The following is a 26,588-nucleotide window of genomic DNA, read 5'->3' as shown; positions in this document are numbered from 1 at the left end:
TAAATTAAGCAGCAAACAAACAACTTTTCGATCAAAATTAGACTAAAATTCAACTAAAATGTACTTTTAAGTGCAGATGATAAAAAATGCAGTAAACAGCTACAAAAACAGTTAAAGCCTGCTTAAGGTAAGCACTAGAAGGTAAATCAGGTAAAAAAATAACAGCAGAATACTTAATCAAGAAAGCAGTCGCTTTTCTGATTTCTCTGTAGCCAGGACCACTCTGCAGGACCATGTGGAGCTGTGTCTGAGCAGTATATTCACCTTTCAGTTTATGTCTCCCAAATCTCATATGCTTACTTGTTTAGATTGCATCTTTCAGACCTTACTTTTTCATCTGAGGTGTTCTACAGTCTATATGCTGACGACCTGAAATTGGGTTAACTGATTACAGGTGTTACAGATAAGGCATGTCTGCAAAATAATTTGACTAAATTGACCATTTGGGCACAGGAGAATAATATAAAACACAGCAGCGTAAGCGTTCCACCAGAGAGCACGTTCCTGTTAAAAAACGTAAATTCAAAAACCAACCTCCGTGCAGGAACGCTAGCTGTCCGAAGCGACAGCTACCTTCTAATTCAGTTCGTATACAATGTTCAACCAGTTCTGTTCTAAAGAGAGTTACAAAACACCAAATTCAGGTTTCCAAAAATACGGAACATGAAACGTTGCTACGGCTTCAGCTAACTTGTCAATACATCCAGTTTGTTGAATAAAAACAATAGCTCCAACTTTCCATATAAAAGGGAACGTTCTTTATTCACAGCAATTCCATATCAGTAAGCGCTTTCACCCTGAAAAGGGCTTCCTCAGACTGTACAATTAATTACAAAAGGCACAGCCTTTATATACCTTTACTAATCAAGTAAATTAACACTAATTACCCTATCATACAAATCGACCTACATTATATAACATCAAATACCCTTTGTTCATTTTAATAGATAAAAAATTTTTTAAAGACTAAACATGCTCATAGAAAATCGACATATAACAAAAGTTGTATGCCTAGAATTAATTCACATTTAGAGTACATGGTTTAAAAACATCTCTTTCCTTAATTAAAATCAGTTATTCTACTGGTAATTAATTTTCATGCCAGTAGATGGTGCCAATACACAGTTCTTCATATTCATTTCAGTAAGTAACGAATGCATCTATAGCCTACTGAGCTGGATTAAAAGAAATTCTTGTCATACTAACCCCTATGGTTAGACAATGCATGTTGTAAAATGACAAGAGGTTTTCTGGTATTAACTCTGTCTTACTCAGCACAAACCAGTCTCAGTTAATTCCAGTAGTATTTAAAAACTCAATATTTAATAACTAGTGTGCATCAGTGCATTAATTTTCATATGGAAAGTTCCCTCTTTATATTTCATTTTAAATTAATAATAATAAAAAATAAAATTCATGAGGACTTTAATCCTATCTGGTGTAGAACAGACTCATCACAATTTAATCCTTTGTTGCTCTGCGAACTCACCATTTAGTGATTAAAGTGTCTCAGTGCATTAATATTCTGACTAGAAGTACCCTCCTGAACTATTTTTAGTCTTGATGTTATCTTACGCTTGAGGACATTATGCATCATATGTTATCTGGGGTATCTCAGTGCTTTAGCCTTCTTTTTTTCAAAAAAGGTTGTATGCCCACTTTATCATTCAAACCTGGAGATTGGTCTGACCTACATCTTATGATCCATTTGGCTTCCTGTTCCAGTGTATAATTCTCAATATCCCCTCCTCTAATGGTCTTAGCTATCACTTGCATAACGAAAAAACTGAAAGTATGCGTACTGCCCCTCATTTTGTTATGTTTAGCCAAAGCGTTTCTTTCATTCCCTGTTCTTACACCATACATATGTTCTCTTATACGTTCCCTAAGTTGTCTATTAGTTTTTCCTATATAGAACGCATCACATGAACTACATTGGGCTAAATATATCACATTTTCTGTCCTACAATTCGTGCCCGTCTTAAAATTATATTCTTTCCCAGTGGTCGGTGATTTAAACTGTGTATCAGTGTTGATAAAACAACATTGTTTACAGTTATTACAGGGTATTGTATTTACTGTGTATGTTGTATGGGTGTTATAATTCTTATGACATAATGTTCTTTTTATATTTGGCTTGTTTCTGTAACAAAATCTAGGTGTATCCCCTACCAGCAAGCTTATCTCTTTCTCTAACCCTAAAACATGCCAATGTTTACTTATAATATCTTTCACCTCTATGACATCTTTCGTATAATACATAGTAACAGGGAGTTTATCAAATTCCAAATTATTACTACAATCTTCACTTACTACATTTTCCCTGTCCGAAAAATATGGACGTGCTCTGGTTCCTCTCATTTCATACACTTCATTTATGGTCTTAACTATGTCTTCCTCTCTATATAGTCTATCCATGAACTTCTGTTTCATCCCTGCTATTTCTTCTTCAAACCCTATGATGGTAGGATTTAGCCGGGACGCTCTCATGATCTGTCCCTTAATGATGTTATCGAAGATGTGTTTGGGGTGCATGCTCTCTCTATGTAAAAGTGTGTTCTTGTAACATTTTTTCCTATGAATAGATGTGTTTACAATTCCATTGGCTAGTTTTATAACATTAACATCTAAATAGGAGATGTAATCCTTAGAATAATTCATAGTAAATTTTAAGTAACTAGTGAGGCTGTTTATTTCTCTCTCAAATTCTAATAAATTCTCTTCACTCCCTTTCCACACCAAGAAAAGATCATCTACGAATCTTTTATAAAAAGTGACATTTTGTCTATAACTTGGTAATGGGAACAAACATTCCTTCTCCCATTCGGCCATAACAATGTTGGCGTAGCTATTGGCACAAGAAGTGCCCATAGCTACGCCATCATTTTGCAAGTATATGTCTTCTTCAAAGATGAAAATGTTATTTTCAAGTATGACTTCTAGAAACAGTGCTAATAAGTCAATAAATTGAGGGTCCATATCCGTATACTTTTTCAAATACTTTTGTGTATTTTCAATACCTATAGAGTTCGGTATCACCGTGAACAGGCTCGTCACATCTAAAGTGACCAATATATAATCAAAGCCTTCTTGTATTTTCGACAAATACCCATATAGATCTAGCAAAAACTGTTTACTGTCTTTTAGTATATCCAAATTTTGTTCAACTACTGTTCTTAAATGATGTTCTACAAAAAGTGAAAAAGGTTCCGTCAACCATCCTTGTCCAGAGACGATTGGTCTCATGGGTGGATTTCTAAGTCCTTTATGTACTTTCGGTAGTCCTTTTAAAATCGGAATCAGCGGATAATTAACTTTCAAAAACTTAAAGAAATCTTTCTTTATCAATATTTAGAGTCTATGACACTATAGATGACTTGTTTAGCAGTAGATTGATAAAGAAAGATTTCTTTAAGTTTTTGAAAGTTAATTATCCGTTGATTCCGATTTTAAAAGGACTACCGAAAGTACATGCCAATAGCTACGCCAACATTGTTATGGCCGAATGGGAGAAGGAATGTTTGTTCCCATTACCAAGTTATAGACAAAATGTCACTTTTTATAAAAGATTCGTAGATGATCTTTTCTTGGTGTGGAAAGGGAGTGAAGAGAATTTATTAGAATTTGAGAGAGAAATAAACAGCCTCACTAGTTACTTAAAATTTACTATGAATTATTCTAAGGATTACATCTCCTATTTAGATGTTAATGTTATAAAACTAGCCAATGGAATTGTAAACACATCTATTCATAGGAAAAAATGTTACAAGAACACACTTTTACATAGAGAGAGCATGCACCCCAAACACATCTTCGATAACATCATTAAGGGACAGATCATGAGAGCGTCCCGGCTAAATCCTACCATCATAGGGTTTGAAGAAGAAATAGCAGGGATGAAACAGAAGTTCATGGATAGACTATATAGAAAGGAAGACATAGTTAAGACCATAAATGAAGTATATGAAATGAGAGGAACCAGAGCACGTCCATATTTCTCGGACAGGGAAAATGTAGTAAGTGAAGATTGTAGTAACAATTTGGAACTTGATAAACTCCCTGTTACTATGTATTATACGAAAGATGTCATAGAGGTGAAAGATATTATAAGTAAACATTGGCATGTTTTAGGGTTAGAGAAAGAGATAAGCGTGTTGGTAGGGGATACACCTAAATTTTGTTACAGAAATAAGCCAAATATAAAAAGAACATTATGTCATAAGAATTATAACACCCATATAACACACACAGTAAATACAATACCCTGTAATAACTGTAAACAATGTTGTTTTATAAACACTGATACACAGTTTAAATCACCGGTTACTGGGAAAGAATATAATTTTAAGACGGGCACGAATTGTAGGACAGAAAACGTGATATATTTAGCCCAATGTAGTTCATGTGATGCGTTCTATATAGGAAAAACTAATAGACAACTTAGGGAACGTATAAGAGAACATATGTATGGTGTAAGAACAGGGGATGAAAGAAACGCATTGGCTAAACATAACAAAATGAGGGGTAGTACGCATACTTTCAGTTTTTTCGTTATGCAAGTGATAGCTAAGACCATTAGAGGAGGGGATACTGAGAACTATACACTGGAACAGGAAGCCAAATGGATCATAAGATGTAGGTCAGACCAATCTCCAGGTTTGAATGATAAAGTGGGCATACAACCTTTTTTGAAAAAAAGAAGGCTAAAGCACTGAGATACCCCAGATAACATATGATGCATAATGTCCTCAAGCGTAAGATAACATCAAGACTAAAAATAGTTCAGGAGGGTACTTCTAGTCAGAATATTAATGCACTGAGACACTTTAATCACTAAATGGTGAGTTCGCAGAGCAACAAAGGATTAAATTGTGATGAGTCTGTTCTACACCAGATAGGATTAAAGTCCTCATGAATTTTATTTTTTATTATTATTAATTTAAAATGAAATATAAAGAGGGAACTTTCCATATGAAAAATTAATGCACTGATGCACACTAGTTATTAAATATTGAGTTTTTAAATACTACTGGAATTAACTGAGACTGGTTTGTGCTGAGTAAGACAGAGTTAATACCAGAAAACCTCTTGTCATTTTACAACATGCATTGTCTAACCATAGGGGTTAGTATGACAAGAATTTCTTTTAATCCAGCTCAGTAGGCTATAGATGCATTCGTTACTTACTGAAATGAATATGAAGAACTGTGTATTGGCACCATCTACTGGCATGAAAATTAATTACCAGTAGAATGACTGATTTTAATTAAGAAAAGAGAGGTTTTAACGTTTTTAAATCATGTAGGTTAAACGTGAATTAATTCTAGGCATACAACTTTTGTTATATGTCGATTTTCTATGAGCATGTTTAGTCTTTAAAAAATTTTTTATCTATTAAAATGAACAAAGGGTATTTGATGTTATATAATGTAGGTCGATTTGTATGATAGGGTAATTAGTGTTAATTTACTTGATTAGTAAAGGTATATAAAGGCTGTGCCTTTTGTAATTAATTGTACAGTCTGAGGAAGCCCTTTTCAGGGTGAAAGCGCTTACTGATATGGAATTGCTGTGAATAAAGAACGTTCCCTTTTATATGGAAAGTTGGAGCTATTGTTTTTATTCAACAAACTGGATGTATTGACAAGTTAGCTGAAGCCGTAACGCTTTCATGTTCGTATTTTGGAAACCTGAATTTGGTGTTTTGTAACTCTCTTTTGAACAGAACTGGTTGAACATTGTATACGAACTGAATTAGAAGGTAGCTGTCGCTTCGGACAGCTAGCGTTCCTGCACGGAGGTTGGTTTTTGAACAGGAGAATAATATGTTGATAAATACATCAAAAACTAAGCATATGAGATTTGGGAGACATAAACTGAAAGGTGAATATTTAATACAGCACACAGTGATTGAAACTGTAGACTTATTTAAGGACCTGCGTATATGGGTAGATTCAGCTATGAGTTTTTCTAATCATATCAACCAATTGGCTAATGATATTTATAGAACTATAGGTTGTATAAAAAGATTTATAAAGTCTAGGAAATCAAACATAAAGAAGTCATTGTTTGTTAGTTATATTAAACCCAAACTTGAGTATGGAATAACAATATGGAAACCCTATAGGAAACAAGCATGAATAAACTGGAAAGAGTACAGCAGAAATATACTAATGGCATCCATGGATGTGAAAATCTAAGTTATTATGAACGGCTAAAATATCTGAACTTGTACAGTGTCTCTTACAGATATTTAAGAGGAGATCGTATTTAGGTATATAAGACATTTAGGGACAACTACCTCTGGGAATGTTTGGGGTTATCAAAAAGTACTAGAGAATCATCAGATAACTTATGTAGAAGATTTTATAGGAATGAGAAGTGTACTAATTGGTTCTTTGACAGAGTAGCTGATGCTTGGAACAGATTACCAAATTACATTAAAGCAAGTACTAGTTTACATATTTTTAAGAACAGCCTATTTTTAAGAACAGCCTAGACATTTATTATGGGAACAAGTGTTTTGGCATATTGGCAAGCTAGAAGGGCTTTAATGCCCATGCTTGCAACATTTGTATGTATGTATTTTGAATATAATATGAATCTACCACTGTTTTAGAGTTTTTCACTGCTGTCTCTCTCCTCATTTGGAGTAGGTCATATCATTAAACCCATGATCACTAGAATATCACAACTGTTCACAAGGTTAAAGCTAGCTAAGGCTACTTGGTAACAGTTTAAACATTGCTGGCATTAGTCAGGATATAAGTAGTAATCACGGAGTTCTGTTTAGGCCCTGATGACTAACAAAGTACTTGTTTACTCCTTCGTATTCTGATTTATTGTTTAAAACATTGCTATTATTGTACAACAAGAGATCACCACTTCTTAGATTCATAGATTCATAGGTTGGCACTAGGCTATCAGCCCTACTATACAAGCCTCAACAGAACAATTCCCTGGATATTTCTTCCCACAATATTTACTTCCCTGGACCCCTGTCTAGCAGGGCGACTGATGTGATCCCCAAGATGAATTTCCTATCTCCCATCCAATCATCAAGGTTCCTTTTGAAGAGGGCCAAGGAGGAGCTCTGCTTGACATGTATGGGCAGTTAATTCCAGAATATGGGGAGTCTCTGGGTCAGGAACATATCCCTCCAGCCCTTCATGAACACAAACTGGGTGGGGACCAGTGTTTGAAGGTTGCCAATGTCTTTGTTTATAAGTTACATGATAATGCGTTCCATGCCCTTGCAGATCAGGCTCGTCAGACTGATGGGACAGTAGTTCCTGGGATCCATGGTGGATCCCCCCTTGTGGAGTGGGATAACTGTAGCTGTATGCCATTCAGTGGGCATGAAGCCTGAGGTGAGGCTATGATTAAACATGACACTTAGGTGAGGTGCCAATTCATTTTGTAGTTCATGTAGTACACAGCCTGGGATGTCATCTGGTCCCATGGATGCTGTATTCTTAGCTTTAGAGAGTGCGGTTTCTACCTGTATGGCCATGATTACTCGAATTTGGCAATCTTTTGATATTGAGATGGACCCTTTAGGGGGTGAGAGGGGGTGAATTTGGCACTAAATCAATCCGCCAGGATATTGGCAATATCCTTGGGATCAGTATTATTTAATGCCATTCTGTTGTAGCTCAGAGCAGATCTGAGTATTGCCATTTAGATTATTGACAAAACTATAGAATGCCTTGTGGTTGTCTTTGGAATCTTTAGCAATTATATTTTCATAACTAGTTTTGGAGGATTTTATGAGGGATCTCAGCTTCTTACTGAGGCTGGTAAGGGAGTTTTTTGCATCCTGGGATTTTCCTCTTTCCTGCAACAGTTTCTTCCTTATGTTGTATATTTTGTTTATGGCAGGGGACCACCAGATTGGCTTCCTTTTTTTTGAGGACAGCATCTTGGTTCTATTTGGGATGGCACGATTCATACATAAATTGATGTGCTCATACAGTGCCTGAGTGTAGGATTCAGCTGTCGAACTTTCAGCTCCTGTCTGCATGGGTGTCATGAAATTTGTCACTTCTGACTTGAGAAGCATGAAGTTGTCTTTGGAGAAGTTTTTTCCAGAGGATTCCTTACTGGGGGGGTGGGGATGAGATGTGGATGTCAAGGGTGATTAGCTTATGGTCAGACCTAACCAATGAGGGGGTGACCACTGGTGCAAAGCATTTATCTGCCATGTTGGTAATGACCAGGTCTAGGATACTGTAGCCCCTGGTGAGACAATGGATTAGTTGATCCAGGGCATTGGAATTTATGAATTCCAAGAACCTTTGGGAAAAGGTGTTGGTACCCGAGTAGTTTTCCCAATTAATGTCAGAGTACTTGAAATCACCCAGTATTAGGGTGTTTGGTTGTATATTAATATTTCCAGTATGTTTAGAAAAGTGTAGTGAGAATCTTGGGGCATGGTGGGGGATCTGTAGCAAGCTACAATTTCTTAAATCAGAAGCGAGCTTTGAAGCAAAGATCAAAGTTCAAAGGAAGGAAACATAATAAATATACATAGATAAGTATAAGTGTTTCTCTCCTAGTTCATGTAATCAAGCATATTCACTGGTAATTATCACATGTATACCTGCACAAACATGAAAGCATACATGTGCACACAAATATGCATATGCATGGGTGCTTGTGCACATACACACATACACGCTCACACTCCCACACATACCCACCCCTTCCTGTTGTTTTTATATCACAGGAGTAGAGACAATCACTATTTTTCTAAATAGAAGGCAGCATATACCATTCTATGGAAAAGAAATGAGGAATTACAAAAGACTAAAGCATCTGGCATTCTAAAGCTAATTATTTGGGTCTGGGGATATAATGGGTGTCAGTGCGACTGAAATCCAATTGGTTTATTAGACATTTATTAACTTGAAGCCAGGCAGTTGGTGTGCTGAAGAAAGCCCTTTTTTTGAAATGCTTTGGTCAATATTTTAGCAGACTTCAAATCAGACCATTCCTGCCTCATTTAGACTGTGATTAAATCATCAATATCCATTTATCCACCTTTGATTTGCAAGAACTAGAAACTGTCTGTAAGAGTTAACAGAGTATTAATTTTCTTCATTACTGAATGTAAAAAAAAAGGAAAAGAAAAAAAAAGCCGTGCATGTCATCTGAACCACAATCACTATAGCATTCTATTTTGTTAGAAAATCACAAGACACTAAATATACATATTGTATGCAGACCCATGTGTACACACACACACACACACACACACACACACACACACACACACACACACACACACACACACACACACACACACACACACACACACACACACACACACACACACACACACACACACACAGACACACACACTTCTCTGAAAGTTTCCTTACTGACATGGAGTCTTCATTCTTTCTAGCGATACCCGCCGCAGGTCCGATTCTTATTCCCCGAACATAATCCGTTCATTTTTCCATTCCCACTCGCATTTGAGCAGCCATGCCCTGCCGGAAATGCATGAGCTGCTTGCTCAATTCCAACATGCTGGTAGCCCTGATGGAGCTGACATCATCACGCACACGATAACGTCAGCTCAAACAGCGTGGAAATTAAAAAAACAAAAGAAAAATCCTAAATGAAGGGTATTAGTTCATGGCACTGTGGCACACACTTTGGGAACCCCTGAGTTAAGGCTTATAGTGGATTACTGTTCTACTTGTTATTGTCTGTTGTCTTATAATTGTAGTGAGAGCGCAGTGTCCTACCACAAAACCTATGCTTACAACCTTAAACAATATTTATTACATGACTGTCTGACCTTATTATGCTTCACGTAATTGGTTATAATCTTTCTGCTGCTCTCTCAACCAAATTAGTTTGTTCCAATCCTCTCTACAAACTTTCCAGAGCTCAGTTTGTTTGCTGTAAAACTAACTGTTTGAGGAAAACTCACCTGTAAATTCATAGTGATTTGCAGTACTTTAATTCTTCTAAACATCTCTACTGTAACTGTAGTCTGGAGTAGCATATCCCTTGTGCTTCCAAGGAATGCATTAAATGAATGTTTCAATTACATATATTTGTTACACTGACATCTTAACAGATAAAGAAGTCTCCTGCTAGTGTTGGTGCTGTTTCTCACTATGCTGCCTTCCCCCAATTCCCTAGCCACTCCTTATGGCTTTACATTTATATGGCCTGTGATACCCCAACCACATGTGCAAAATGGGGAAATGGGGCTGTGGATGGAAGGATGGATGGATGGCTGGATGGATGGATCTCTACCCTGAACTCTACCTATGTCTTACCCTTCTTAAAGACATACACATAAATATAGACATACTCTAGGTAAAAGAATATGCACAGAATTCATAAACCATCAGTCTGCATTTGAGCAATTTAACTTTCTTGGCTCTTTTATACTTACTAACCACAGTGATTACAACTTACACCATGCACCTCACTCAGCTGTGTACTTCTACCCCTCCTATATTCATAGCCCAGTGTTCTAGCTCCTCCTTCATGACATATCTCTCTACAAACCTACATACCATGCTTCTCTTAAACATGAATGCATCCTTACTCTTCCCATTTTGTCACCTTATAACTTGCCATGCATCACTCTATCTTGTACACATTTCTCCCACTATGTGCTCCAACTCTAACAATTAAAATTACCTCACTTCACCACTAATCACAGTATATTGAAAGACTCACCCAGTCTTTACTTCAAATTCAAAGTGCTAAACCATTACACTTACCACACCAAAATAAAACTAACTACTACAGTTAAACCAAAACAAGCTTACTAAACATATCCATTTTTCCTCTCTTACCACCCTGTGGGGATGGTCATCTCATCTCTGGCACCACCTCCCATCTCATCTCTGGCACCACCTCCCATCCTCATCCCAAGCCAAGACAAACCCTTTCTCCTACTCAGTCTACCCATCTCCTTTCAAAGCAGGGACCAGATAACCATCACCAAAACCATCAAAACCCAACCCACCTATCTGACACTCTCCCAGTTTAAATTCATGTCCTTAGATACTTGTAGCATCTATAATAACATTTCAGAACTCTATGCTTTGAATTCCCACAGTTCACCAGATATCCTTGCCATAACTGAAACATGGCTAAAACCCCATATCCTTGACTCTGAAATATCACTACCTGGTTATGGACTCATCAGGGCTGATAGAACTAAAAAATGTGGTGGGGTAGCTTTACTATACCCTGATTTCATAACACTGAGCTCCTCATCTCCCATCTTAAACTAAACAACCATAAGCACTTATGTAAAACAGTACACTATATTTCCTCAGGCAATAATGCTACAATCCTGGAAAACATCCTAAACTGGGTCTCACATGGTCTCACACACTATTTCCAATGAAAGGTTAATCTTAAGTACATTAATTTCAGTTAGCAGATTATCTCCACAAAATAGGGATCAATTAGTCTAAACCTGTTTGGATTAACTCTCAACACATTTCCTCCCCATCACATTATATAATTATCACCAAAATTAGTGTCTCAATTCTCAAATGGAAATTGATGTCAGATTATACTATGTCTCCAGTGGCACCTTCTCTGATTCCTTCAGTTATCACCACCCTGTTCATGCAAACAGACTCAGTACCATCATGTCAAACAACACATACTTAAAACTTCTCATAACCTCACTAATTTTAATCATGCTACAGTTAACAGAATTCAAAATTATTTTAACTGGACCGCCCTGAAAAATATTCCACTTAACAAAGCTGTACACAAATTTTACTCAGTTTTGCTGGAAATCCTCAAAAGTCTGGCTCCAACTAGAACAAAAAGAATAAATGGTACTTATGTATTATCGCAACCACATTCTCAGAGACTCACTGCTCATAGATTGAAGGGGTGCCACAAATGATCATTTTATTTGAGAAACCAACAGGCTTCTAAAAACACATTTTAAACTGCATGCTTCTTCTTCGTCCTGCTTGTTGTTTTTTTTTATTGTAAGTGAAGTACATATGTATATTTTTATCAACATTGTATTATAACTAAATGCTTGAGTTCACTGACATCTACACTTTCCGTATCTTTCCAGATTGACCTGATGTTTACCTCATATTTCTCAGGTTGTTCCTAATAACATGTTGGGTTTTGTGGCAGTGTTTGAGGACTGAAGTCCCTAAATAATGACATACCTTTGAATGTACACTTCATATCATTTAAAAATGTGCGTGCTAACACAAACCAAGCTTTTCTAGGAATGTTCCCAGTTAATAACAATGATGTTTAAAAATCTGTTGGTTATTTGTCATTATGGACCCTGTCCCCGACCATTATTTATGTTTTTCTCCAGATTTCATGAAGTCGGAGGTTTTGAGGTATGTGTAACACTCTTACAAACATATATCCATATAATTGTGTTACAAACATTACTTCATAAACCAAAAAAAGTTGAATTTCCTTCCCAAACCAAACAATTGCTTGAAGGGCTGCAGAATACATTAGCGGTGAGTCAAGTCACTGAGAATGTGATTGTGATAATATGTAGGTACCGAATAAATTAACAACCGTACTCCTTCGTTATCCACTCAAAGCAGTCATCTAATGTATGAAAGAGACAGGGCTTGGAAAGAATGGTTAAAATACAGAGCTTCCCAAAACCTGCAACACTTTAAAGAACTATCTAACCATACTTAAAGACAGATTATCACAGACAAAAAAAATCTACTTCAGTAATACCTTAGTAAATCAGTCTTCCAACCCTAAAAAATTCTGCTCTGCTATTAATAATATACTCTTCTGCAACATCTATCATTCAATATCCTGCCCCAAATAACACTCCCTCCTAAATAGTTGCTTAATTTAACAAACATTTTATAGAAAGCATTAAAGCCCTTACTAAATATTTTCCTCTCAACAATCCTGACATGACTCTCCTCAGACAGCAAACATTCACTATTTCACCCTAAAATCCATCCCAACCTCACACATGAAATTGCTACTTCTTAAACTAAAAATCCGTTCTCCTCATTAAATAATCTCTCAGCAGAATACCTTAAGCTAACTGCCAGTTACATAGCCTATCCTGCATCTCTTCCAATTAACAGATATATTAAGGAATCACATGTTCCTTCTCTTTGGAAAAAACCTCCTCCTTCATAAAGGAGAAGGCTCATCTGATATAACCAAATGCAGACTTATTGCCATATTATCCACTTTGTCAAAAATTCTGAAGAGGTACATTCACAAGCAAATTATTCAACATATTTTTCAGGAAAAGCTCCTGACCCCCACACGGCATGGTTTTAGGTCTGCTCATGGCACTACAGCTACCTTATTAACTTTCACAGATACTATTAACAAAGCAAGAGACGAAGACAGACTTGTTTCCTATGTATTCCTTGGTCTCTGTAAAGCTTTTTATCTATGCTGTCATCAAAAACTCCCCTACCAACTGTCTTCCGTTGGGCTATCACAACCCACACTACTATGATTTAGCAACTACTTGACCAACAGATATCGGTCAGTTAAATGGCTGTCCACTTTTTCCTCCCTTCCTTCCTGGTAATACTGGTGTTCCACAAGGTTCCATCATTAGCCCTCTACTCTTTAATATATTCACTAACAATTTACATAAATCATCTCAGCAAGCTTCCTTCATACAATATACTGATGATTCTACCTTAATATGCATTTCTACAAACTAATGCACTTTCAGAGAATTATTCCAGAAGCTTTTAACACTGTTGAAAGTTGGCTACATGATAATCATCTGCTACTTTCCTGGTAAACAAATATCAATAAATAAAATAAATAAATAAGTGAAGGTGCACATTTAGTCAAAGATATGAATGATCAAAATTTCTTTGGAATGTGCCATGCTGTTTAGGGATGATAGCCCTTTCATGCTTGTATTCTTGTTGAGTTGGTCTATTTTTATTTATTTATTGAAATTTGATTACAGGAAAGTCCAGCTAGGTAGCAGTCCATTGACAGCATATAAAAGGGATAGGAACATAAAGGATATGGTGGTACATGGTAAATTTTTGATGCCCAAAACAGTTGCACAAAAGGCTGTGATGAGTATTGGGACGGTTTGCAGCGGGAGATGCAGTGTTTGTAAAAATATTGTTAGATCATTTGATAATATTAATGGGGTAAAGTTTGTACCAAGAGAGGTTTTCACATGCCGAAGTACAGGGGTGATTTATGCCCTTAGGTGTCCATGTGGTCTATATTATATTGGGGAGACAAAAAGAGAATTTCGCATCAAATTTTTAGAGCATGCTAGGGATGTGAGACATAAAAGGGAAAATAAGGTTATTGCAACACATTTTTTTTTTCAAAACAGTTTTATTGTTTTAACATACAAGAGAAATATCATAACAATTTTATACAAGTAATTAAAAATAGATATGATTATAACATTCAACAAAACAACTAACACATTTTAATGCTTTCCATGATGGTGATGTGTCTTTGTTGCAGGGCACTGTTTTAGAGAGTGTAAAATGTTACAGTGGAGATGAAAATGTTTCAAAACACAAATTATTGTATAAGGAAAGCATTTTTATTTTGAAATATAAAACTATGATTCCCAATGGTCTCGATAATGAGCTCAGTTAGAAGAGTTTACTTTAAGTGTAATTTGTGAGAATTTGATTAATTTATTGCTTAATTTATTGTTTAATTAATGGAAGTATGTTTTCAATTGATTTGTTTTTATATAAAAGCTTGTATTTGTAATTTGTATGTTTGATACTCATGGAAGGTGGCAACACCGAAGCGCTAGAGAAAATATATATTTGTTTTATTGAGTGGTTATTTTTTTACAGTCGGTAAAATTTATTAGTGGTCAGAGTTGTTTTGCAGTTTGGAGTTATAGGAGTTTGTGGTGTTGTGGTTTCTTTCATGGTCAGCAGAGGTCTGGTGAGAAAAGCTCCAAAGTATTACAAAACATTTTAAGAACAACAATTTTATAGTCTTTAAAAACAGTACAAACAAGCTACAGTTTAAATAATTATACTGAATTAGACATAATTCGAAAACATTGGTTAAGAACAGATACAAGTTATATAACAATAATTTAATAGTTAGAGAAATTTTAGCGAGTTTATAGAGAAATTAAGCTTTTGGCTAGGAAGTCTTTCGGACTGGTTTTGAAGGATGAGAGAGGGAGGGAACTGACTTGATGGATACAAGTAAGGAGTTCCAGGCCTTAGCAACATGGTATGAGTACAGACAATGCCCTGCAGATTTGATAGGTTTGTGGACAGACAGGAATTTTTGGTCACTGGATCATAATGACCAATTGCGAACATGGTTGTATAGAATGTTATTTGGTGCTGGAGAAGCAGATGGATTCTGGATAATTTTATAGGTGGTAAGAAGCTGTGTATATATTAGTTGATGGGGTTGATCTAACCAATTTGGGATTTTTAATGCCATACAGTGGTTGTGGGTTCTGAAAGGAGTATTTGCTGCAAATTTGGTAACTTTGTTATACCATTGTTAGAACATTGTTCCAGTTTTGATTTTTTGATGCCTGAAGGCTGTTAAGGATTGGAATGCCATAAAGAAGTGTAGGGAGGAAATAACTAGTGACAAGCATAGCTTTAGTTATATGAGTGAAAAACGTTTGGGATCTATACAGCATTCCTAGTTTTTGATGATTTTTTTCTGTAATTTTGTATACACAGGTCGAAGTTAAGCTTATCATTCACTATCATCTCTAATAATTTGCCATGAAAAATGACCTCAGCATTATTGAGAGAGGACTTTAAATCTTTAAATTTTGTTTTTCATAATAGAGAGATTTGTGGAAAAAAGTAGTTTTTTTATAGGGTTGAGCATGAGTGTGAGTTACAAAACCACATGTAGGGTAAAAGTCATTAAAATGAGAGGTGTCGCTTCAGTGGTTTTAGAGAGCAAAGCCGCCCCATAATTATGCAAGGTTTAGTGTAGCATTTTTGTAGGGGAGTATAAAGTTATTTTGGTGTATAATGGTTTAGGAAGGTTTTGGTTTCTTTGAGGTAGGGGATGTAATTTCACATATATGGTTTCACTAACATTTTCATTTCATCAGAACACATTTGATTGATTTGGAGTTTTGAGGTTATGGTAACGAGTTTCACTGTAAATTGCTTTTTTTGCTCATTTTTTTATTTTTCATAAAATTATCAGAATAATTCAATACATTTTGGTAATAAATAGGTAACATAATAAAGTTTTTTGAATGAGGAGATAAACTATGTACACTATTTACAAAGGCCTGAAATAGATTATATAACGGTAATATTCCTGGTAAAAAAGAAACAGAAAATAAACAGTAAAATTATATATGTAACAATTTCTACAATCATTCAAAAGAGTCTGGATTTGTCTGGAAAATATCAATGAGATAAATCACTTTACTCCAAGGGTTATTTGTAAATAATTTAGAATGAATCCTGTATTCCTTGACTTTTGTTTCTTTGTGAGCAATTTCTTTCAGGAAGGAAAGAAGTCTCCAAAGTCTGGTGCAGAGGTAGATTTCCATTTTCTGCTAATACTTTTCCATACAGTTGCAAGAATAGTCCACAATATCATTGTAAATTGTTGGAGAAGGAAATATGTGCTTGTTTAAAATGTTTTGCAACTTAATTGACTGTGTTATTGTCAGGGCCAGGTTTCTTTTCTGCGATCACAAGATAGTGTGGTAATGCTTTCACATAATTTTCTTCACTGTTCTGCAATCTCAAAATTAGTATATATAAAATCATAGGTGAGTAGGTGGTGCAGCCCCCTACCCAGCAACATAGGTGTATAAAGGGGCTTGGCTCTGCAAAAATTGGGTCTATATTAGAACATTGAAGTTTCAAAACTTTGAATGTTCTAATATCGACCCGTATTCAGCGAACGCTGAAAATATCGAAGCTACAGAAAACCAAATTTTTTCCTAGGGAAAGAATTCAGTTGTCCGTTTCTGTTGCTTTGGTATTTTCAGCGCTGTGTTGGAAAGTTACAGGTCGGGTTCAGGTAAGTGTGCGAGTGAGCGTGGGTTAGGTTAGTTAGGGTTAGGGTGCAGGTTAGGTATGTGTGCGATTGTGTGGACATGAGGGTTAGGGCAGGTTGGGGTGGGTTAGGTGAGTTAGGGTTAGGGCACCGGTCAGGTATATGTGCGATTGTGTGAACATGAGGGTTAGGGCATGGTAGGTGAGTTAGGGTTAGGGCGCGGGTAACGTGAGTGTGCGATAGTGACGGACCTTATGGTTAGGGTTTGGGTTAAGGTAAGTGGATAGTTAGTGGTGTATGCATAGTTTAGTGTAGGGTTAGGTGTAAGATTTTAGGTGTATGTGTGTGGATCGCTGTTTATTTGGTGTACTTGTGCTGTGTGTATGTGTTTTGGAACAGCAATTTTTTCCCTAGGAAAAACATTCACTGTTCTGTATGTTCGATGATTTCAACTTTCATTGAATGGGGTTCGATATTAGAGCATTCGAAGTTTTGAAACTTCGGTGTTCTAATATAGACCCCAAAAATTTATCTAAATGGTAGTTCCTTTTTGTTTTATGTGAAAGATGTTCTGTTTGTTGTTTTAATCCTTTAAATTTATCGGACTGAACTTGATGGCTTCTGTTTTGAATGTAGGTTTGTGTAATGATTTGTGACTTGATAGATAATGTTATCCAGTGGAAATGAGAAAAGAGAAAAATTAGAGCAGAATGTGAGACTGTGGAAGGGATGATGTGGTCTAACCATATTGCAGTGATGACTCAAGAGATTCTTAACTTTTTTTTGTGCATGGAGGTGAGGCAGTCAATTAAAAGAAGGAGGGTAAAGTGATTCAATGAGATTTTAATGTGGTGGCTGAAGAAAAAACGTAAAGATTGTTGAGAAGAACAAAACCAAGAAAACGTGTCTGTGAATGCTAGTGGAAAACTGTGGAGATGAGTTTTAAGAGATCTGTGGAGGGTGCGACAGGAGGCTAAAATGGTACATACTATGAAGACTGGTAGAGATGGGTGAAGGCTGCCAGCCTAGTCATATAGATTTGATACATAATTCTATCATTTGTAAATACTGTGAAATGTTGAACTTAAAACAATGTGGCAACATGGCCCTCTGCTGTAAAGAAAGCTAAGTCAAGCATTTCTTGTTGGTCCTTTGAAATTAAAATTACTTTATGTCTGTTCCTTTGAAGTTAGAATTTGGAGTCGATGAGTCTGGAGTAAGCATCCTGCCTATTGTTTTAAGGCTAAAGTTAATGACCAGAATTTACATGTGGAATGTCCTTTAAAGAACGTAAATGCAGTTTCTGTCAGCCTGGATACATCAGGAAAGTGTAAAAGATGATCATGTTTTATCAGAACTGCAGTTTCAATTTAAACATTAAGAACCAGAGATTATTAAACATTTTTGTTTGACTATCTAACTCAGCACTCTGCCTTGCTCTATAAGTAAGTTATTTTAGAAGTCTGTTTTCTTTTAGATAGCTAGGAGCTAGAAATATTAGACTAAGTGTTTTTCTGTGATATCAGAACTGTACTACTGATTTATGTTAAGTATTTCTGTGTGATCTCTGAACTCTCTTGACTAGCACTGACTGTGTAGTGGAAAGTATTGTCTTGTGGTTTTAATTATTTATTATTAAATATTTTAAAACCTTTTAACTGTGACTGGTTTGTGTAGAGATAAGTTAAGCTCTAGAATACATTGCACATTTATAGAGTTTACTGTTCAAGACACTCCAAATAAACTTTGACTGTTTAGCCACATATACCAATTGAATGATAATATTTCACAGTAATAATTGGACACCCTTTTAAGGGCCTTTGAGTAGCTGATCAATATTACTTGAGTGGTGGCAAGTGGTATTACCGTATAGTCTGGGTAAAAGGGGCACAGCTGGAGAACCTATGCAAGCCTTCCCCAGAAGTGTCTGGGTGGTTGTGTAAACTCTTATCTCAAAGTGTGTGTATGTGTCAGCTACTTGGGCAGGGACATGAAGCACTGGTTGGACAGAGAGGGTGCTGGAGATTTTAACTTGCCCAGCTAGGCTGAGATCTGGACCCTACAGCTGTGCCAGTGGGGAGTCTTATTGGGGACCTGGGGATCAAGGGAGCGAGCAGCCCCAGATTGACTGTGACCTCTGTATGCTCTTAAGGGAAATTGCACTTTACCGTGTGTCTTTGTTATCCTTTCCTCTCATATGAGACACCCTCTCTGGTGTTAGTTGTGAGGATTGAGGCTCCTTGATTGCTGGGCCAGGGCACGGGTATCACATATTAATTGGTGGCAGTGGTTGGGATAAGCTATCTTCACATTTGTGTTTGTCAGCGGTGGGATAGCCACATCACATATTAATTAGTTGGCAAATACTAATTGGCTTGTAGTGGTATGGCTAGAGTGAAACCTGTAGCATGTGTACAGTGAGCTTTGAAGGTGTTTTGTACTCTAAAACAGCCATGCAGTGAATACTCAGAGTTCAGATCACAATTGTTTTATTTCTTTTGTTAGCTTAGTTAGTCAGGGTGAGCAAGCAGCATGTCAGCAGAGGAGTATGGAAAGCTGACAAGGAGCCAGCTGGTGGAGATGTGCCAGGCTAGGGGACTGGTGCATGGAAACTTGACTAAGGCTGACATGATTGCAGCCTTGGTTAGAGCTGCATTAGAAAACAGCAACCAGGAGGGCAATCAAACAGACAGTGGAGATATAATTCCATTGGAGAATAGACAGCTCAACCTTTCTGCAGTGGACTTAAAAATCCAGCTGGAGCTAAAGAGACTTGAGTTGTAGGCCAAGCGTGTGGAATTAGAAGCAAATGAGAGACTGCAACATTTGCAGGCTGAGGAGAATGAGAAACTGTTACGTCTGCAAGCTGAGGAACAAGAGAGGCAGAGGCAGCATGAGAAGGAGATGCTGACTCTTTGCCAGAGTCATGGAGATAATGGGGAAAGGAGTAACTGGACCCCAGAAGCACAAAAGGTCAGTAAATTTCTCCTGCAGTTTAAAGAGGGGGATACATTTGATAGTTTCATTCATGTTTGAGAAGGTATATAAACAGTATGAAGTTGACCAAGGGCTCTGGCTACATTTACTGACCCCCTTATTCCATGATAAAGCTGTAACTGCATTAGCTAAAATGTCTGATGTTGCATGTTTTGATTATACTGCTGTTAAGAAATGTCTTTTATAACTGTTTAAGCTAACACCTGAAATGTATAGGAAAACATTTTGTGAGCACAGATGCAAGGCAGATGAAAGTGTGTGTGAATATGTTGTTGAACTGAGCAGATATTTCCATAGGTGGGTAAGTGGATGTCAGGTCACCACTTTTGAAGGGCTGGCAGACCTGTTGGTGAGGAAACAAGCCCTTAGCACTTTGCCTGAGGACATGAGGATCTGGTTACCTGATAGACAATCTGTTATTTCAGATGATTTGGGGAAGAAGGGAGACCTATACCTGGCAAGCAGGGCAGCCCTGCACAGGAAGGGGACACCCAGTACTGCTCATAGGTCTCAAGGAACCCATGGTGGGCAACACAGACTGCCACAAACAAATCTGCCAGTGGCAGGGGAAGCCATTAGTCCAGGTACACATCCAGGAGCTAGAGTTAAATGTTTTGAATGCAACCAGTGGGGCCATGTGGCATACAGGTTTCCATGGATGCAAGGTGGGGAGCCAAAGTTGAGGGAGCCAGTAAGTGGGAAAGACAAAATGCCAATAGTAGGTTGTCTTGAGACAAAAAGGGTACTAAACTACCATCTTGCAGATGTTCTGAGAAGGAAGGATTTGGATGAGGCAGTACCATGTGCTTATGCAGTTACACGCAGTCAGGCTAAGAGACAAGCATGTGGGTCTGATAGCCTGGGGGAGACCCAGACAGACTGCATACTTGCAGCCAGGTCTGGTGAGGTGGTTACTTCAGGGAGGGAGCTACTCTATAGCAGTGAAACTGAAGGTGAGCCACAGCTGCTTGTGGGTACTGATGGTCTGTTGGACAGAGTGACTGCAAAGGTAGAGGTGAGTAGTAGTACACAGGCTGACAGTGAGGCACCACTGTCAGAGGATGCCAGACTTCCTGTGGAAGGGTTACAAGGAGACAGATGAGAGAGGTTCAGCTCTCAGACCCTACATTGCAAGGCCTGAGGCAGGTAGCTAGGGAGGCACCTGGTTCTCATGGAAAGGGGGAATCTGTATAGTGGGACAAAAGGTTACTATACAGAGAGTGGAGCCCTGAGGGAGGGCTAGAAGGTGAGAGAGTACAGCAGTAGGTAGTGCCTACAGCCTACCATCTGGTGCTTCTAGCCATAGCCCATGATATTCCCTTTGCAGGTCATATGGGCATAAAACATACAAAGAGGCATATTATGCAGAACTTCTATTGCCCTGGAATTTCCAGAGATGTAACAGGGTACTGCAGAACCTGTGAGCAGTGCCAAAAGGTAGGCAAGGCAGGAGACAAGCTGAGAGCTCCTTTACTGCTTTTGCCTGTGATGGAGGAGCCATTTCAGAGGATAGCTATGGATATTGTGGGTCCTCTGAGTACCTCAAGTTCCACAGGGAAAAAGTATACCCTAGTAGTAGTGGATTATGCAACATGATACCCTGAGACAGTGGCTTTGTCCTCCATTGAGGCAGAGAAGGTGGCAAATGCTTTGTTAGATATTTTCAGCAAGGTAGATTTCCCAAAAGAAATACTGACTGACAGATGTGCCGATTTCATGTCAGACCTGCTGGCTTGCCTGTGGAAGTCCTGTGGGGTGAAGCACATGAAGACCATCCCCTATCATCCCCAGACTAATGGTCTTATTGAGAGGTTAAAATGTATAATTAAGTCCATGCTACGGGCATTTGCAGATCAGTTTAAGAGGGAGTGGGACAAATATTTGCCCCATCTGTTGTTTGCTTACAGAGAAGTTCCCCAGGAATCCACAGGTTTTTCACTCTTTGAGTTGCTGTATGGACATAGGGTGAGGGGACCTCTAGATTTAATTTGAGATGAGTGGGAAGGTGAGTGCGAGTCTCACAAGAAGTCTGTTATGGCATATGTTCTAAACCTCAGGACAAGGCTAAGGGAACTCATGGGCTTGGCCCAGGAGAACCTGGCAGAAGCCCAACAACAGAAAAAGGTGTGGTATGACAGGAATGCTCGAGCTAGAGAGTATGCTGTGGGGCAGCAGGTAATGGTTCTCATTCCTGTCAGACACAACAAGCTGCAAGCAGCTTGGGAGGGACCCTACAAGGTGGTAAGAAAGGTAAGTGATGTTAACTACATGGTGGAACTGCTAGGCAGATGGCAGGGGCACAAATTGTACCATGTTAACATGATGAAACCTTACCATGATATGGAGGCCCTTGTGCTGAGCATTTGCAGTGGTTTCCAGGAGGAGTCTGAGTGAGATCTGGGGACTGATCTCCTCAGTGAGGCTTGGGCTGACACTACAGTGAAAGGGGTAGCAATGTCCTAGCAGCTATCTCCTACCCAGGTTCAAGAAATCTAAGCAGTGTTGCAGGAAGTTGGGGACATGTTCACTGGAAAAATAGGGTGCACCCACCTGGTGCAGCACCAGGTGGATACAGGACCCCAAAGGAGTATTAAGCAGGCCCCTTATAGGGTGCCTGAGAGAGTCAGACAGACCCTGAGGGAGGAAGTACAAGAAATGTTGCAACTAGGGGTGATTCAGGAGTCCAACAATCCCTGGGCCTTCCCAGTGGTGCTGGTGCCAAAGAAGGATGGCAGCACCTGGTTCTGTGTGGACTACAGGAAATTAAATAGTCACACAGAGTCAGATGCTTACCCCATGCCTAGGACAGATGAGGCCCTAGAGCAGCTGGGTGGGGCTAAGTATCTTACAACCATTGATCTTACCAAGGGTTACTGGCAGGTGCCCTTGACTCCCAGTGCTAGAGAGAAGTCAGCCTTTGTGACTTATTTTGGCTTGTATGAGTTCACCAAGATGGCCTTTGGGATGAAGAATGCCCCAGCGGCTGGTAGATTGTATCCTAGCAGGAGCAGGAGGGTTTGCCCTTGCTTACTTAGATGACATTGCCATCTACAGCCATTCCTGGCCAGAGCACCTTCAGCATGTCATAGAGGTGCTGGCAGACTACAGAGGGCAGGGTTGACCATTAATCCGAGCAAATGTCAGGTGGGTATGGCAGAGGTCTCCTACCTAGGACATAGAGTGGGGAGTGGTAAGATAAGGCCGGAACCTGCCAAAGTGGAAGCCATTCAGGCATGGCCTGCACCTGTTACTAAAAAGCAGGTGAGGGCATTTTTAGAGACAGCAGGGTACTACAGACACTTCATCCCCAGTTATAGTACCATAGCTGCTCCCCTTACAGACCTGACAAGGAAGAACAGGCCATATAAGGTAGTGTGGTCCCCAGCATGTGAGCGGACATTTCAAAAGCTTAAAGAAGCTTTGGCAGGACCCCCTGTGTTAGTCAATCCAGATTACAGCAAATAATTTGTTGTGCAGGTGGATACTTTGAGCCATGGGGTGGGGGCTGTACTTAGCCAGATTTCTTCAGAGGGAGAAGAGCACCCAGTGGTTTATCTCAGTCATAGGCTCCAACCCAGGGAGGAATGCTATGCAGCTGTAGAAAAGGAATGTCTAGCCTGGGCCAGGGCACGAAACACACACACACACACACACACACACACACACACACACACACACACACACACACACACACACACACACACACACACACACACACACACACACACTCACACACACAAGTAAAAAAGTAAATATATTGAAGAAAGGATTCTGCATGTAACAGCACCTGTGGGACGTGAGTTTCCCACTGAGATTCTTGGTATGGTCAGTCTGTCTTATCCTTAGAGTACCTTACCTTAATCTCCAGTGGACTATAATCCTTGCCTCCTGTTACTGTAAGATACACTGTCACATGGTCAAAGTGCGTCAGTGATTCACTCGCCATGACGTCGCTCACCTTTTGTAATATGACAGAGTGCATTTTAACATGCATAAGCCGTAGCCAAGTCCTAAACACAGTACTCCATGTTCTCTTCCTGCATTGCTTTGCCATCATGCAGTGCATTACTGGATACAGCAGTCCACTTCACACATATTAATATTCCTCATGGCCAGTACAGTCCTCATCTACCATCACCATCTGAGCACAACCGCAAGGTCTCTGCCATTTCCAGATCCTCATCCTCTTAAGCCATTGTGATGAAGGTTGTTCTCCATCTTTATCCTCAACTGCATTTAAACCTGTGTAAAGTAGACTTAAGGTTGTAGGGACCTTATATATTTGGCAAAGACCAAAATGCCAAGGCCTGTGTCCTTTCTTCCTCTTAAGGCATGGCAGCATTTTCTTCACAGCTGTTAGTAATGGTGCTCTGAAGATGAAGGTCATACGATATATTCTGTAAATATGGAGGTGAGAAGTAGCACATATGGCTTATATGGGTTGGGAGGCAGGGTCCCTGGCTATGCCTATGCACAAAGACTCATGGCATTTTAATCTCAGCCCTAATTTTATCCACTATATGTCACCCAAAGCTCCCTGTCATCTACACCCTTAAAATATCAACGCTTTTAGTTTGCAACCTCTCTCTCTCTCTCTCTCATTTTTGTCAGGTTATTATAACATTTCTTAATTTTTACTGCTTTGAAAGTTACATGTAAGAAAATTATGGAATCAAAAGATAAGATTAGCTGTCAAAATTGTTAGTTCCTGACAAAGTATACAGAGAGACATTTTCACTGAAATGACAGTTTTATTACAATAAGTAAAGCAGTTCTGATTTATTAATACATCTGAGGATCCTACACACATTCACATGCCATAAAATACACCTAGGTTAACAATGACTTAAAGTATTTTTTATTTACAGAGAATCCTCATTCCAGTTTTGTGATTACACTTAATTTATTTAGATTGTTAATCTGGGTAGAGCACAGACAAACAATTTCAGGTTCAGCTCAGTATATCAAAATAATTAGAAAGAAACATAAACACAATTGTGGATCGTTTGAAATAGCAGTGCATAACATGTACCAATGTTAGAAGTAAAAACAAAAATATATGTTCTGTATTCTGTACATCTTTAATAGGTAACTAAACATATGCATCTTACAGCTGTAGTAAGGATTATCATGATATATTTATACAATACATACACACACACACACACACACACACACACACACACACACACACACACACACACACACACACACACACATATATATACTTATATACATACACACACACACACACACACACATATATACTTATATACATAAACACACACACACACACACACACACACACACACACACACACACACACACATGCACAGGAAAACACGGGAATTAAGTGTAGTAGACTGGCAAACTCTGTTGAAAGAACAGTAACATAAAAGCACATGTGACAAAAAAAAAATAAGAAACTATGTACTGACTGTATGGAGTCTAACTCACCTGAAACATGCTGACTGCTTCTAGCAGCGGAAGGAAAGTATGGCCTGCATGTTTTTGTGATACCATACAGATGACACATATGAGACTTTCATCCTCCTGACAAAACAATTTCAGTGGCTCCTTGTGTTCCAAGCATTGTTGCGGTTCAAGTGCACAGTGTCTTTTCTGATCCTGTTGTGGTTTTTCACCCTTCATGTCTTCCTGTATGACTCTAGCTTTCTCTAACATCTTAGCTAACACCCTGTTGATAGTGTATTTCTTGACTGGCCATTCTGTTCTGCACTCTGGACAGGAGGCAATTTCTTTTTCTTTCCATGCTTTATCTATACATGATCTGCAAAAATTATGCCCACATTCCAGTATTACAGGGTCTTTAAACACATCCAAACAAACAGAGCAAGATAAATCCTCATATAAATCTACTTTGCCAGTGGCCATTGTTTCAACACTCTGACTTTCTTGACTTTTACTTTCATTTTCATAAAACATAACTAAGTGCACAGAACTTCCTGTAAACTCAGTCAGTGATACAACGAACGGTATGTAAATAATGTACTTTCCTTAAAGTGACAGTCAATACAAAAATAAAAAAAATGTTTTTTTTTACTTATGTAATGCTAGGAAAAGCTTTAATATATTTACATTTCTTTATCTCTTTGTTTACGCATGTGCGCGTGTAATTATAGGATGTAAAATAAGTAGATGTGTAGTCTTACTTCTTACAACTCGGGTAACACAGTGACTATCATCTTCCATTTCTTGTCAAAATGTTTACATGCTGCACACATGCTTGTCTGTGTATTTTATTTTTGCTACCCTTATATAACTTTCTAGCTGCTAACCTAGTTACTGATATTTAATTCTTTGAGAAGGTTGTTTTCTGACCTTAAGGACATACCTAACAACTGTCCAGAATGTCCAGATTTTTGCTTCAAATATTTTGTATGGTCATCATAAATAAATATTACAGACTAGACTGGACTACTGAAATGATATGGTAGCTGGGTTTAAGCTGTAAAGAACTTAGAATGCAGCACTAAAAGCAATGAGTGTACAGATCTTGTTTTGATGAGTTGATCCTTACTGCTGGAACTGCCAGTGTCTGCTTCTACAAGTTTCTGTTTCTGTCAGTTTTATTTATATGGCAATGTTGT

The 26,588-nt window shown here is 38.2% G+C and overlaps 1 protein-coding gene across 1 annotated transcript in view; it reads right to left on the bottom strand.

The window, feature by feature from the left end:
- Positions 1–25,890, bottom strand: part of LOC122813669 (zinc-binding protein A33-like) — a 326,949-nt gene extending 301,059 nt beyond the window's left edge. Inside the window, exon 1 of the mRNA XM_044086109.1 lies at positions 25,435–25,890. Within this exon, the coding sequence (XP_043942044.1) occupies positions 25,435–25,872 (438 nt within the window). The 5' untranslated portion in view covers positions 25,873–25,890. The remainder of the gene's footprint in view (positions 1–25,434) is intronic.
- Between the last annotated feature and the right edge of the window lie 698 nt (positions 25,891–26,588).

Source organism: Protopterus annectens, chromosome 10.part0 (genome assembly GCF_019279795.1).
Source record: "Protopterus annectens isolate FY-2018-M chromosome 10.part0, PAN1.0, whole genome shotgun sequence".
Lineage (NCBI taxonomy): Eukaryota > Metazoa > Chordata > Ceratodontiformes > Protopteridae > Protopterus > Protopterus annectens.
The sequence above is the reverse complement of the archived record's forward strand: the minus strand, read 5'-3'. Positions and strand labels throughout refer to the sequence as shown.